The sequence below is a fragment of the Drosophila yakuba genome, chromosome X (genome assembly GCF_016746365.2).
Source record: "Drosophila yakuba strain Tai18E2 chromosome X, Prin_Dyak_Tai18E2_2.1, whole genome shotgun sequence".
Lineage (NCBI taxonomy): Eukaryota > Metazoa > Arthropoda > Insecta > Diptera > Drosophilidae > Drosophila > Drosophila yakuba.
This window is the reverse complement of record NC_052526.2, coordinates 12,553,720-12,565,119: the sequence shown is the minus strand read 5'-3', so window position 1 is coordinate 12,565,119 and position 11,400 is coordinate 12,553,720. Positions and strand designations below refer to the sequence as shown.

At 41.6% G+C, this 11,400-nt stretch overlaps 2 protein-coding genes across 6 annotated transcripts in view; one reads left to right on the top strand and one right to left on the bottom strand.

The window, feature by feature from the left end:
- LOC26535979 overlaps nucleotides 1-11,400 on the top strand; it is a 174,563-nt gene that overhangs the window by 10,733 nt on the left and 152,430 nt on the right. The window lies entirely within an intron of this gene.
- Nucleotides 2,642-9,381, bottom strand: LOC6525202. Of its 4 annotated transcripts, none has more exons than XM_015190669.2 (5): nucleotides 9,124-9,381; nucleotides 4,964-5,431; nucleotides 4,754-4,880; nucleotides 3,125-4,417; nucleotides 2,642-3,053 (listed from the first exon to the last, which is right to left on the bottom strand). In XM_015190669.2, exons 2-5 carry the CDS (start codon nucleotides 5,270-5,272, stop codon nucleotides 2,911-2,913), a joined length of 1,872 nt encoding a protein of 623 aa, XP_015046155.1. In that variant the 5' UTR covers nucleotides 5,273-5,431; nucleotides 9,124-9,381; the 3' UTR covers nucleotides 2,642-2,910. The 4 variants fall into 4 exon arrangements, with proteins under 4 accessions (XP_015046155.1, XP_015046156.1, XP_002101040.1 ...); XM_015190670.3 differs by lacking the exon at nucleotides 9,124-9,381 and adding an exon at nucleotides 8,301-8,583; XM_002101004.3 differs by lacking the exon at nucleotides 9,124-9,381 and adding an exon at nucleotides 6,915-7,091.

The window sequence follows — 11,400 nt, the reverse complement described above, 5'->3', positions numbered from 1 at the left end:
TGCAGTTGTTGCGCTGCACTCGCAGGCTCTCCCTCTCCTCTCGTTCTCCTCTTTGCGTTCTTCACTTGGCCTTTTGACGCTGCTGCAGTTGCGCAAATGAACCCGCTCTTCCTTCTCTCTATCTCTCTCGCTCTCTATCTCTCTTTACTCTTCTGTTAACTTGTTGCGTCTTTGTGAAAGAGTGATAACAGTGCGCCCTCGCAAATGAGATCAGAAGATTTGAAGTGTACCTTGATTATACTTTCATACTTTCTCAATTTTTTTGATTAAACCAGAGACTTAACTGTTTTAATTAATGTGCCATTTGTGTAATTAATACATCAAATAGAAACAGCTCAACAGTTTATTGCCCCCCATACTGTAGGTACTGAATTATTAAATATTAATTAAGGAAACTGTATATCTATGGTCATGGCGCTGTCCCAAAAGTTAGACAAATAATCGATAATTGCTGGAGTTCCGGAAGTGATAGAGGGGAAGTGGGGCAATGACACCGCACACAACCACGTGGCATTTGCATGCGAGTACTCCAACCTGAAGCTGCCGGCAACAGATTGTTGATTTACTGTGCGATGTTGTTACTAAACCACCCCAATTGCTTACACACCTAACACAGCTAGCAGTGTATTGACCCGATCTCCAGCACACTGTGCTGTCCTGACGCCACACAGCCATGTAAGTAATGAGTAATTTTGTTGAGGTTTACGAAAAAAAGTTGATTCCCCACTTAATAGGTATATGACAAACGTATTTTGTAGATGGCCCAAAGCAATTTTGGGATTGTATGTTATGGATGAGCCCCTTTATATATGTATGTATGTATATGTACATATGTATGTAGAACGAGTAATAAATATAATCGGTATTGGCTATAAAATGGCTAGATGGGCAGTTCAGCTGCCATTAGTCCTGTTTCCTGTTTCCACTTGTTGCTCAGTTGGTTACGCCACCCACTCGCAGTGGGTGGAATGTCCATAAGTGGGTGACTTTATGTGGCTGGGATGTCCGTAAGTGGGTGACTTTATGTGTGTGTCTTCTTTTATCTCTCGTGAAAAGAGGATTTAGTAGGACGAAGCTTTGGTTGTGTGCGAGATGGATTTCCACGCAGCATCCCTGCAATGGAACACTGACCCACCGAAGCACCTATAAAAACTGATAATAATTACACTATACATTTCCAGGTATATTCGCCGTTAGTTTAAATGTTGTCATCATGAATTGATTACGTTTATGCCTAATAATACATATTTTCAAAAATGAAAATAGCGGACAAAAAATGTTCGGTATGTTTACCTCCGAATTTTTTTTTTCATTTAAATCAGCGGAACTAACTGACAGTAGTTACAAAAACCAGCTGCGTCAAATTTATTTGTCATTGAAATGGTAGAAACAGAGTACTTGGCCAGAACTTTGTGTTGTTGTTATGCCTGGTTTTGGCATATATTTTCAGCCTTCTTCCTACCCGTCTATTTGATAAGCACCGCAGTGCATTGAACCAGATCGCCTCATCGTAACATTTTTAAAACACTTTTTCGAGCCTGTAACTTTCCGCTGGCGGAGTTACATATCATTTTTACTCCCGGTTCTTAACCCATTCGCTGCTGTATTGCGCTGTTTTGTTGTCATCCACCAAACTGGTTTATTCTTTAGCACGCCCAATTTACACATTTATTTCTTTGGTCAGCGAGCTGATTATAATAAATCTACAACTCCATACAGTGTGGGTGTTTTGCATTGATTTTCTGACTGGCTTTAAATTATTACGAAACGAATTAGAAAATTATTTCATAGAAAATTACGCATTGCGTTACTCAGGATACACACAATTGCTTGAAGCCAAATCAGATATAAATTCTCATAAGGCAAGTTGGCACCAATGCTTGTTCAATTTTTTCCGCATCAATTCTGAGTGCTATTGGACGTTGATTTCGATGTTATGATGAGTAGGCTCGTGATATTCACGTGCTCCTTTCAATTCATTCGAACTTTCTTCCGCAGTGTCATAAGATTCTTGTTAGATTTTGAACTTTGGATTCTGTCAGATGGATGGACAAACACATTTTGATTAGACTTTATTGCTGCATCAAAAGAGATGAGATCATATAATGAAGAAACAAATTGCTTGGCAGGTGACGAATCGCACCACGATCAAAATAAAATCTTTGGTTGTCTAATGTATATAAAGTGATAAACCAACCGAAAAAATGCATACTTAACATTTAATAATAATAACATAAAATGAAATAATGCTGAAAGATCGATTGTCATTTAAGAGATTTAAGCGATCGCTTAAAGTTGTTTTATTTTATTTATGCATATCAGTATTTTGATAATAACAATCAAAATATTGCTCCGAATTTGGAATGGCATACCTCGTTGAGTTCGTAATTAAAATTCCAATCAAACTGTGTTTTCAAAAAAAAAATTTATTTTGTTCAAGTTTTTTTAAATTTTTTATGATGATTTTGGATTTATGCCGAAAATCGATTTTCTGTGTTTCTGCGATTATAAATACATATTAATATTATTGCTGTTAAATGTCGCATATACATGCATATGTATTACTTTTAAGGTCAACACTCGAGCAGCTTCAATGAAAGGCTTGTTTTAAAGTTTAAGTTTTGGCAGCTTACGCATATTATTTAACAATTATCAATATTTAATACAATTAATTTACTACACTCGAATAGTATATACACAATGTACACGCTGAATATAGTTTACATAAACATACAGATAAAAAAAAAGCACTGGGCAAATGCGATAACAAGAATAACATTTTGCTAAAGTTAGGATGGATGGGGGAACGGTCTTGGTCCTGGAATTGCTGGCACTGAGTAAAACTACGCCATCATACGATCAGTTGTACAGTTGATCCGTTGATCCGTTGATCAGTAGTTGTTCAGTTAATCAGTTAACTGACTTGACGGGTGGCGATTTCCGTCTGCGGGCGCGGATGAAGTCTTCCAGATACCAGCCGGCGAAGGCCAGCAGGCAAAGGGCATTCAGCACGTTGAGGGTAAACGCGTAGCTGGTGCGATCCCTGATTAGGCCTTAATGCGGGAGGGGAGGGGAGGAGATTAGAAGTTGCAATTATATGTGTAGGTTTATATCTATTGCTCACCAATTAGCGGTCCGAAGATCATCGAAAAGGTGCCGGACATCAGCAGCTGTAGGCCAGCAGCCGCCGGCAATCTCTTCAGCGGCACATAGCTGGGAATGATCAGGGACCAGAAGACCGTGCGGAAGGCCTTGTTTAGGCCCAACCACAGGAAGATGACCATCAGGACGTAGAAGTTGGAGGTCATCGAGAGGAACATGCGACCAATGCACATGCCCAAAATGCCCACAACGAAGAAGGTACGGTTGCTGAAATTGATCTTAGCCGTGATCAGGGGTATGAGGAATCGAATCACCAGATCGAAGAATCCCAGCGTGGACATGGCCAGCGCAACCTGATCCTTATTGAAGCCCAGATCACCCAGGATGTAGGGTGTCAGGATGGCAAAGTTGACTTCCACAAAGTTGATCAGAGTGATGCCAATTGCCAGGTTGACATACGTGATATCCCTTAGCAGATCCATATCAAAGAAGACCACCACTTTCATGTAGAACGGCAGCTTCTTGCGCCGCTGGCGCTCCTCCTCATCCTCCAGCTCTTGCTTTTCCTTCTCCGTTAGCTCGGTGGTGTGCACTTCATGATCAGTATTGTAGCCAGTGGCCTCCTCTTCCTTAATGCTGTGACTCACGGATATGCTGCGCAGCTGGCGCCCAGGATTCGAGTCCTTACTGCTCAGCCTCTTCAGCTCCATGTGTCCATTGCCATCGGATTTCTCCCAGGTATTCAATCGATTACGAGTGCCCACACTGTTCAACGAGGCCCTCGAGCCGAACCAACCGTCATTGGCACGCGGCAGCACCGGGGTATCCGGCTCCACCACGTTCTTGATAATATCATCGTCCTGATCCTCGCGCTCTGCCAGCGGTTGGACCTGCTGCAGTGCCTCCGCATCGCGATCCCGCTTCACAACGTGCCACTTGACTGGCTGGTAAATCAGCGAACAGGCAATGGTGTGCAGTGAGGCGCCGGCAAAGAGCAGCGTCGTCCCCTGGACACCAAACTCGTACACCATGTAGGTGGCAAGGTGGGGACACACAATTGGTCCCACGCCGGCCACTCCAAACTGGAATGCTGTTGCAGTGCGTCGCTTCGCCTTGAAGTATGTATTGACCGCCAGCGAGGAGGCGGACACCGTCAGTCCTCGTCCGAATCCGTATATGATTGAGAAGCTCAATAAGTAGATGGCGAAGGTGTCGGCGAATACCATCCAGAGGAGACCCAGGAAGGTCAGCGCGGATCCCACCAGAGCCACCACTCGATAGGTGTAGCGACGGAAAAGCGGGCCGTTCAGCAGACCTATGTTAAAAATGTTCGAATTTAATTGTTGTTTGGCAGTTGAAAATTGAAATTAAAAAGCAAGTGACGAGAGCACTTTCGACGTTTCAAGTTTCTACTAACTAAAAGCAAAATGCACGCATTTCAGTTAACTATATATATTTCTGATCTGACAATCGTAGAAGACGAGTGATATGTAGCTATATTAGATACGAATCTTCTAGTCACACCCTCGTTGCGCTTCGTCACTACGTGGACAATATACAAATGAGAGTTAAGACTGCTCATGACTTTGAATATCATATCTAATGATCTTGCATGTAAATAGTTGTATGAATAACATTTTCGCCCGCTCACCTGTAAATGCGGATACAGCAATCTGTGTGTTAATAATGGTGGTCAGTTCGGAGCTGGTGATCCTTAAATTATTCATGCGATCGCGGAAGATGAGGCCAAACTGCTGGGCCAATGCGAACGTCACCAGCTGGAGTGGAGAATGGATAAAAAGGTGCAAAAGTTAGTATCTACGGCCAACCAGAAGAGTAAATGCGATGGATGGCGACTCACAATGTTGACGCCACTGGCCACGGACACCAGCCAGCCCCATCCTCCATCGGGCGCCACAAAATCTTCACCCAGATCGCTCTTGTCCCGCTTCTTTTTGGCCGGATGCGATCCTTTCGCTGCTACCTTCTGTGGCTGGGACTCGGCGTTGGAATGATGATGCGTGGGAGGCGCTATCTTGGTCTGGCCACCAGATCCAGCTGATCCGTTCTTGGGCAGCAGCTGCTCGGCCTGCTCTTCGGGCAGTCGCAGTCTGAGTGCCTCATCGTTGTTGTTGTTGTTGTTGTTATGAGTGTTCCCATTATCGGTCATCTTGGAATCGTGGATACGCTGGACTAGGATTAGGTGGGTTTGGAACTTTTGGCTTGGACTAGTTTAGCGCTGAGGGCTCTTGTCCGGTTGTTGCATTACTGCTTGGATCGGATCGGATGGATGGGTGCGATCAAATGCTGGAAACCAGTGATTGCAGTTCTGTGCATTGAAAAGTGGGAAGATGCGAAACTTCGTTAGTGGAACTCAATAAGAATAAATAAATAATGTAGTTTTTATTAAACATCACTCAAACACAAAAATCAAATAAGTCGCTTTACAACTTTTATCACTTGAAACCCCAAGGTGTATTTTATTAGAAAATATGTAACACCTAAAAATTTTAGTTTCACTTGAACGCGTAGATTTATTTAGTTTTAGTATTCCCTAATTTGCATACTCATTTTGAAAGAATTTGAAATGGAACAAGCAAACACAATGTGTGCACAATAAGTCACCATTTATCTGTCACTATTACTCACAGTAGTGTAAATTGGGCTAACTTTTTAGTATTTCGCCATGCTGAGTTTACTCTCATTTCGGGCATTCATTGCTAATTCATTTGAAGAATTCTCACAAATATATACACGTATATATTCCAATATATTATGTAATTATACACCAATGTAATTATAGCCAATATTTGAACCCGAAAAGCACTTTGTACACTCGCCGAACAGCTCAATTGATTGGACTTTTATTAATTTTTAATTTTTTTTTTATCGGAACAAGACTTTGCGAGGCGGCGGGACGAAAGTCACAAACTCAACTGACTGATCAATCAGGCGGCGTAGTATTTTGGGCAACTCTCACTCTTCTTGTGCTAAACGATTTGATATTTTTGGGTTTTTCGAGGGCGTGCGGGTGAAATTTTCGAGGCCTGGAAACGTGACTGCCTAAAAGCGACAGATATGTAAATAATACAGATTTAGCACCCATTATATAAAAACGGTAACAGTAACACTCCAACAACAACAACACCTCATCAAACGTCAATGGGTTCGATTGTTAGTTATGATGATAATGATGATGATGATGATCGGTTTGTCGGTTTGTTTGTTGGTTGGGAGAGCGCCGCCTTATCGCGCCTGCCTGCCGATTTCATTTCGAAGAGCAAAAGTTACGAACTTTATTTGCTTTTTTTCTCGAACTCGAAACTCGTATCCGAGAGTTTGCTGACCAGAAGTAAGTGCTCATCGTAAATACTTGAGCCGACTTGGGCGACAAAGGCACCGAAACATCGAGATATACACATCTACATATGTACGCATGTCAAAGCGCCCATCGGCATGTGGGGCTTTAAATGAGAACGGGTTGTCGGAACGGGGGTTGCCATGTGATAAGGCGCACTCCTTCGGCCACCGATATCGTCTAATTATATTGTAGCGGCACGGTTATATCCGCCACACAAGGCTGCTCACAAGCAATCACCAATCAATCGCCCGAATCACTGCACTCGAAGAAATTGCGCTTCCTTTCTTTCAATAAGAGTATTACCGATTTAATTTGCTATAAACTATCTTTAATACTGCTGCTTATCAGTCTGGTGTGTTGTATCAGCCTGGTGTTGTATCATTCCCCTCCCACAAGCAATGTTGATGGAATTTTTCCGACTTCTCCTTGAAGCACCCAACATCCCACTTACTTGCTGCTCTATCCAACTCCGAATGGCTACCAGTGGTCAGTGGTTTGGCGACTGCTCCGGCAGATGAACCGAACCGAACCAAGCCGAACCGAACCGATCCGCGAATGACCACTGCTAATATGTGTATATGGGGGCAGAAGATAAGACTGGCTGGCAATGGCAAAGTTCGCCTCAAATGCGATATACTACTGGCTTGTACTAAAGGTCGCGCTACACAGAACGAGTTGGCCATTAAAAAAAAAAAAAAAAAAACCGCTGTTCAAATAACAATTTTACAGTGGTTTAATTGCCACGCAATTAGCAACATACACATTTCTATGCATGCCAAACACAGTGGGTAAGAAGTGCTTATCGAAGTGTGATTCGGCACTCGATATAATCGCATATAATGGAATGGGCCTAATTGACCTCACTTTTCAGTCCAAGTGAATCAGCTGGTCTGGTCGCGTTATCGAAGCGCCTGGCAGAGTGGATACGGTTATGGCCACAATTGTGGAATTTTTCAATGCCAATCATCGATCAGCCAGCAGCACATGGCACAAATTGGCCATAACAACAAGACAAGATACACGTGACCAGGTTCTGCACCCAAATGCCAAAGAAAAACTTGGACTTTAAATTTAAATCATCTGACAATTTAATTATGATAATTTAAAACTGGCTCTCGTCGTTAAAACTTAATTCGTTTGGGAATCTCTTGAAATTCGTTTAATTGGTGTGGGTATATGGAAATCAGATTAACTATAAATTTATTGTTTGAAATGCATCTTTTTTATGCTCACATAATCCAATTAGGTCTATCTTCATCTAAATAATTACATTTGTTGCACAATGTGACTGGACAAACTACAGAGATGCAACAGATATAATTACTTGACAAATATCAAATATAATCGAATGAACAGCTGCTACTTTTAGTTTTTCAAACAGGGCAAGTTGATTAAATGAACAACACTTTAAACTATTAAAGTGCTTTTGCGTAATAAAATCATGCAGTCTCCTAATCTATTGAATGTGAATCAATTCGATGAGCAAACTTTGACCGCTGATCAATTGACGTTTCCCGAGATCCTCCCACTTGCCACAAAGAACTTAGATGATAATTCACTTTCCAAACTGTTTAGTACATCGGCTATTCGCGCATTCATCGATATCAAGATTAGCGTCTTGGAAAAGCCATCTAAGTACCCAAAAAAAAAAAAACATTCATACATACTCGTAGGTGGTATAATTGCCCTCAAGTGCTTGATTAACACGCGTCGTTAAAGGCGATCTAAAGCCGTCTAAAGCCAAACACAAACATTTGTATAATTAGAGCTTTCCGCATTATATGACTACCCCGCACCCCCCACTCACTCTATTCACTCCACTCACATTGCCACTCACCGTTCGTAGGTATATTATTCACACACCATAAAGGAGTATTTGCATTGGCCTAACAAAGATGTGGGAACAGAGATGAGGGCCATAAAAGCATTTACGGCCGGTAGACTGCCTTTTGGTAGCCACTGTGTGCCTCGTTTTGTGGTTCTATCGACTTATAAAGTGAAATCGCTCCGTTTGAGAGGAGAAGCGACTTTGATTGATGTTTGATTGATTGGCGGGAGAACAGCGCACATATGCACCGATATCGTAATCATACGTAACGCTCAAAACTATTCCCATCCTAATTCGTCGCAATTTCACAATAAACTGACTATTTATAAAATATACATATCTGATCACATAATAATAAGGTGGTGAAATTGCCAGCTATCTGTGTGAAAATGCTGGCAAATTCACTAGTTTTCCATGGTATCTGATTCATGTTAATCATAAATTTGTCTTATTTGATAAGAGAAGTAAAATAAGCTGGGAATTCCAAGAATATTTGCCTATCTGCTCTGGTTCCACCAATAAAATTGTTTCCGCCGGTAATAGTGATACGTATGTTTTGGGTTTTGAGTTTTGAGTTTTTTGAGTTTTTTAATCACACGCATTCAGTTAGAAAAAGTATCTTGAGCGCTGCTTCAGATACATACGCTCCACATATTGAGTATGGTGCACGTGTCTCGCGAAAAGCGCGCGCTTCGGGTAAAAAAAAAAATATCATTTAGTTTGCTGCTCTAGTGCTAATTGCTACTAAACTTAAATACAAATGCTAACGCACACACACACACGCACACTATATATATATATTTGTGCATATATTTATGTATTTGGGCCGTACGTTTTATTTTTGTAAATGATTTCCCTTCTCCTCCGTCGGCTGTTGCTGTTGTTGTTGTAATGCTGCAGTAAACTTGAGATACAAAACAATAACAAAAACAAAAGCACCAAAAAAAAAAAAATAAGTAATTAGAAGAAGAAGACGAGCGGCGGTGGCGGCGGCGGCGATTCAAGTAAATAGAATATATATATACACATATATAGATATGTGTATATTCAACAGGCGACGACTTTTCCGTTACGTTCACCAGCGCGAACTGAACTGAACAATTTTGTGAATTATAGTATTCAAGAGCCAAACACAACGCACACACTGGCACACATCAATGCAATGCCCGCTCACTGTTTCACTGTTTCACTGTTGTTTCCACTGTGGTGGTGTGCGTGTTATTTTGGTCTTTAGCTTCGGTGGTTTCAGCTTTAGCTTTACCGTTGCTCCTGCTCGCTCTGCCGCTTCTTCTTCTGCTTCTTATTTTTTTTGGCTCTGTTTGCACTTGTTGTTGTTGTTGCCTTGCCGCGTTCTGATAAGGCCATTATTCCGTGTTACCACTGTATTTGCTTTACTGTTGTTGTAATTAGTTTTGTCGTCGCACACCCGATTATCAGCGGCAAATATGAGCACATATACATATACATATGCTGGCACATGTATGTATATACACACATGTGCACACACACACATACACACACACACACACACACAGTTGGCACACAGATAACTCCAAACTGAGCGCATTACGTATACGCCCGGTGCGCGAAAACCAAAAACAAATAACACAACTCATAAATACATTATGATAGCGACGACGATTAGAATTTGATTTTGCCATCGACCGACACCCTGGAGCAAAGTGTCATTTGATTAATTGCAAAGCACAATTTCCATAAGTGCCAGCCAAACGAGAGGCGCACACATTTTTAAATTACCCATTTTAATTGAAAGCGATCAAACGATGATTGTAATACAATTTATTTACGAAGCAATCCTCCACAAGCCGAAACATTTGGTGCTACATGAGTACGGTTTCTAGGCCAATTAGAATGGCTTTTTTTGAGGCGACATGGTCTAGAACTAGTCGTTGCTTTTTCAGCCTTGACTTCGAAAAAAAAATGAATAACTACAAATTGTCCAAGATAATCCCACTTACATAATATAACTAAGAAAGACATGAGATGAGTGAGTGAAATATCACGAAATAGCACTTTGCAGTTTGAGGCATTTAAAACAGATCCCATCCCACTGTGCGTCTTACGTCTCCCAGCAGACTTTGGCTACAGGAAGTGCGCATAGTTGGCCGGCAAGTGACAGGCGTGTTAAGCCCTTGGTTTGGACCCGAAACTGACAGGTTGTCACTGTAACTAGAACTGGAACAGGGACCAGAGACCAGACTCTGACCAAGTCGTACTAAGAATACATACATATGTATATCAGCAGTTTGCATTTGATTTCAAGGCCGTTGGAGCCCGTGACGCAGAATGATGATGACCAGATCGAGGACTGGGCGCCAAGTGAAAGGTTCTGCTCGAATTGGGATTATTTCGTTTTTGCACTTTTGCACTGACATCTGTCCGATTATCAGTGTCAAGTGCTAAAAATAAGCTTGCAAAGCAATTCATATTTTTTTTGCCTGATGATCTTAGGGATAACCTACCGTACTCTGCGTGAGGAACTTCAAATAATTAACTTGTGATATTGACTGGAAAAATACGAAATTGCTTTGATACATATCGATATTTTTACCAATAAAGATTGCGACACTTGTTGGAACCTTTGCTCCCCAGGCAGCTGGAGTGGTCAGAATGCGAATTCATTCGTTTGTGCCATTTACAATTCGTCGATATCTTGATTACCTGGAATTGGGCATTCTTCATTCTTCATTTTTCCTTTTTTTATTTCGATTCTTGCCACCCGGGTACAAAGACCAAGGTGGGTGTGTCGACACGCAAATAGAAGAGCGGCAACAGCAGTTTTTTGCGGTCCAAGTGACGATGTCCATGACATGGCCATATAATCGGGGAATATACATTAATATTTGAGACCTGCCCCCTCCGCCAAAGATAAGCTCCGTATTCGAAATTTGGAATCGCCGGACTGGCGGATGTCGGAGATGTTATAAAATGTGGCGCACAGTGAAGCCTCGCAGGGCTAAAAAAAAGAAAACGCATATACGTAATGCTGCAGACAAACACGCGTATTTTTATTCAAGTTTAAGGGTTACTAGGGTTTTTAGGGATTCCAAAACTTAAAAGTCTGCAAAAAAGTATTCAGAGAATATAT

What these genes read in the sequence shown, in the direction of transcription:
- LOC6525202 (XM_015190669.2), bottom strand. Translation starts at nt 5,272, where the DNA reads ATGACCGATAATGGGAACACTCATAACAACAACAACAACAACAACGAT. An exon ending in TGGCCAGTGGCGTCAACATT is followed by an intron (nt 4,881 to 4,963) that starts GTGAGTCGCCAT and finishes TCTCCACTCCAG; the next exon opens with CTGGTGACGTTCGCATTGGC. An exon ending in TGCTGTATCCGCATTTACAG is followed by an intron (nt 4,418 to 4,753) that starts GTGAGCGGGCGA and finishes TTTTTAACATAG; the next exon opens with GTCTGCTGAACGGCCCGCTT.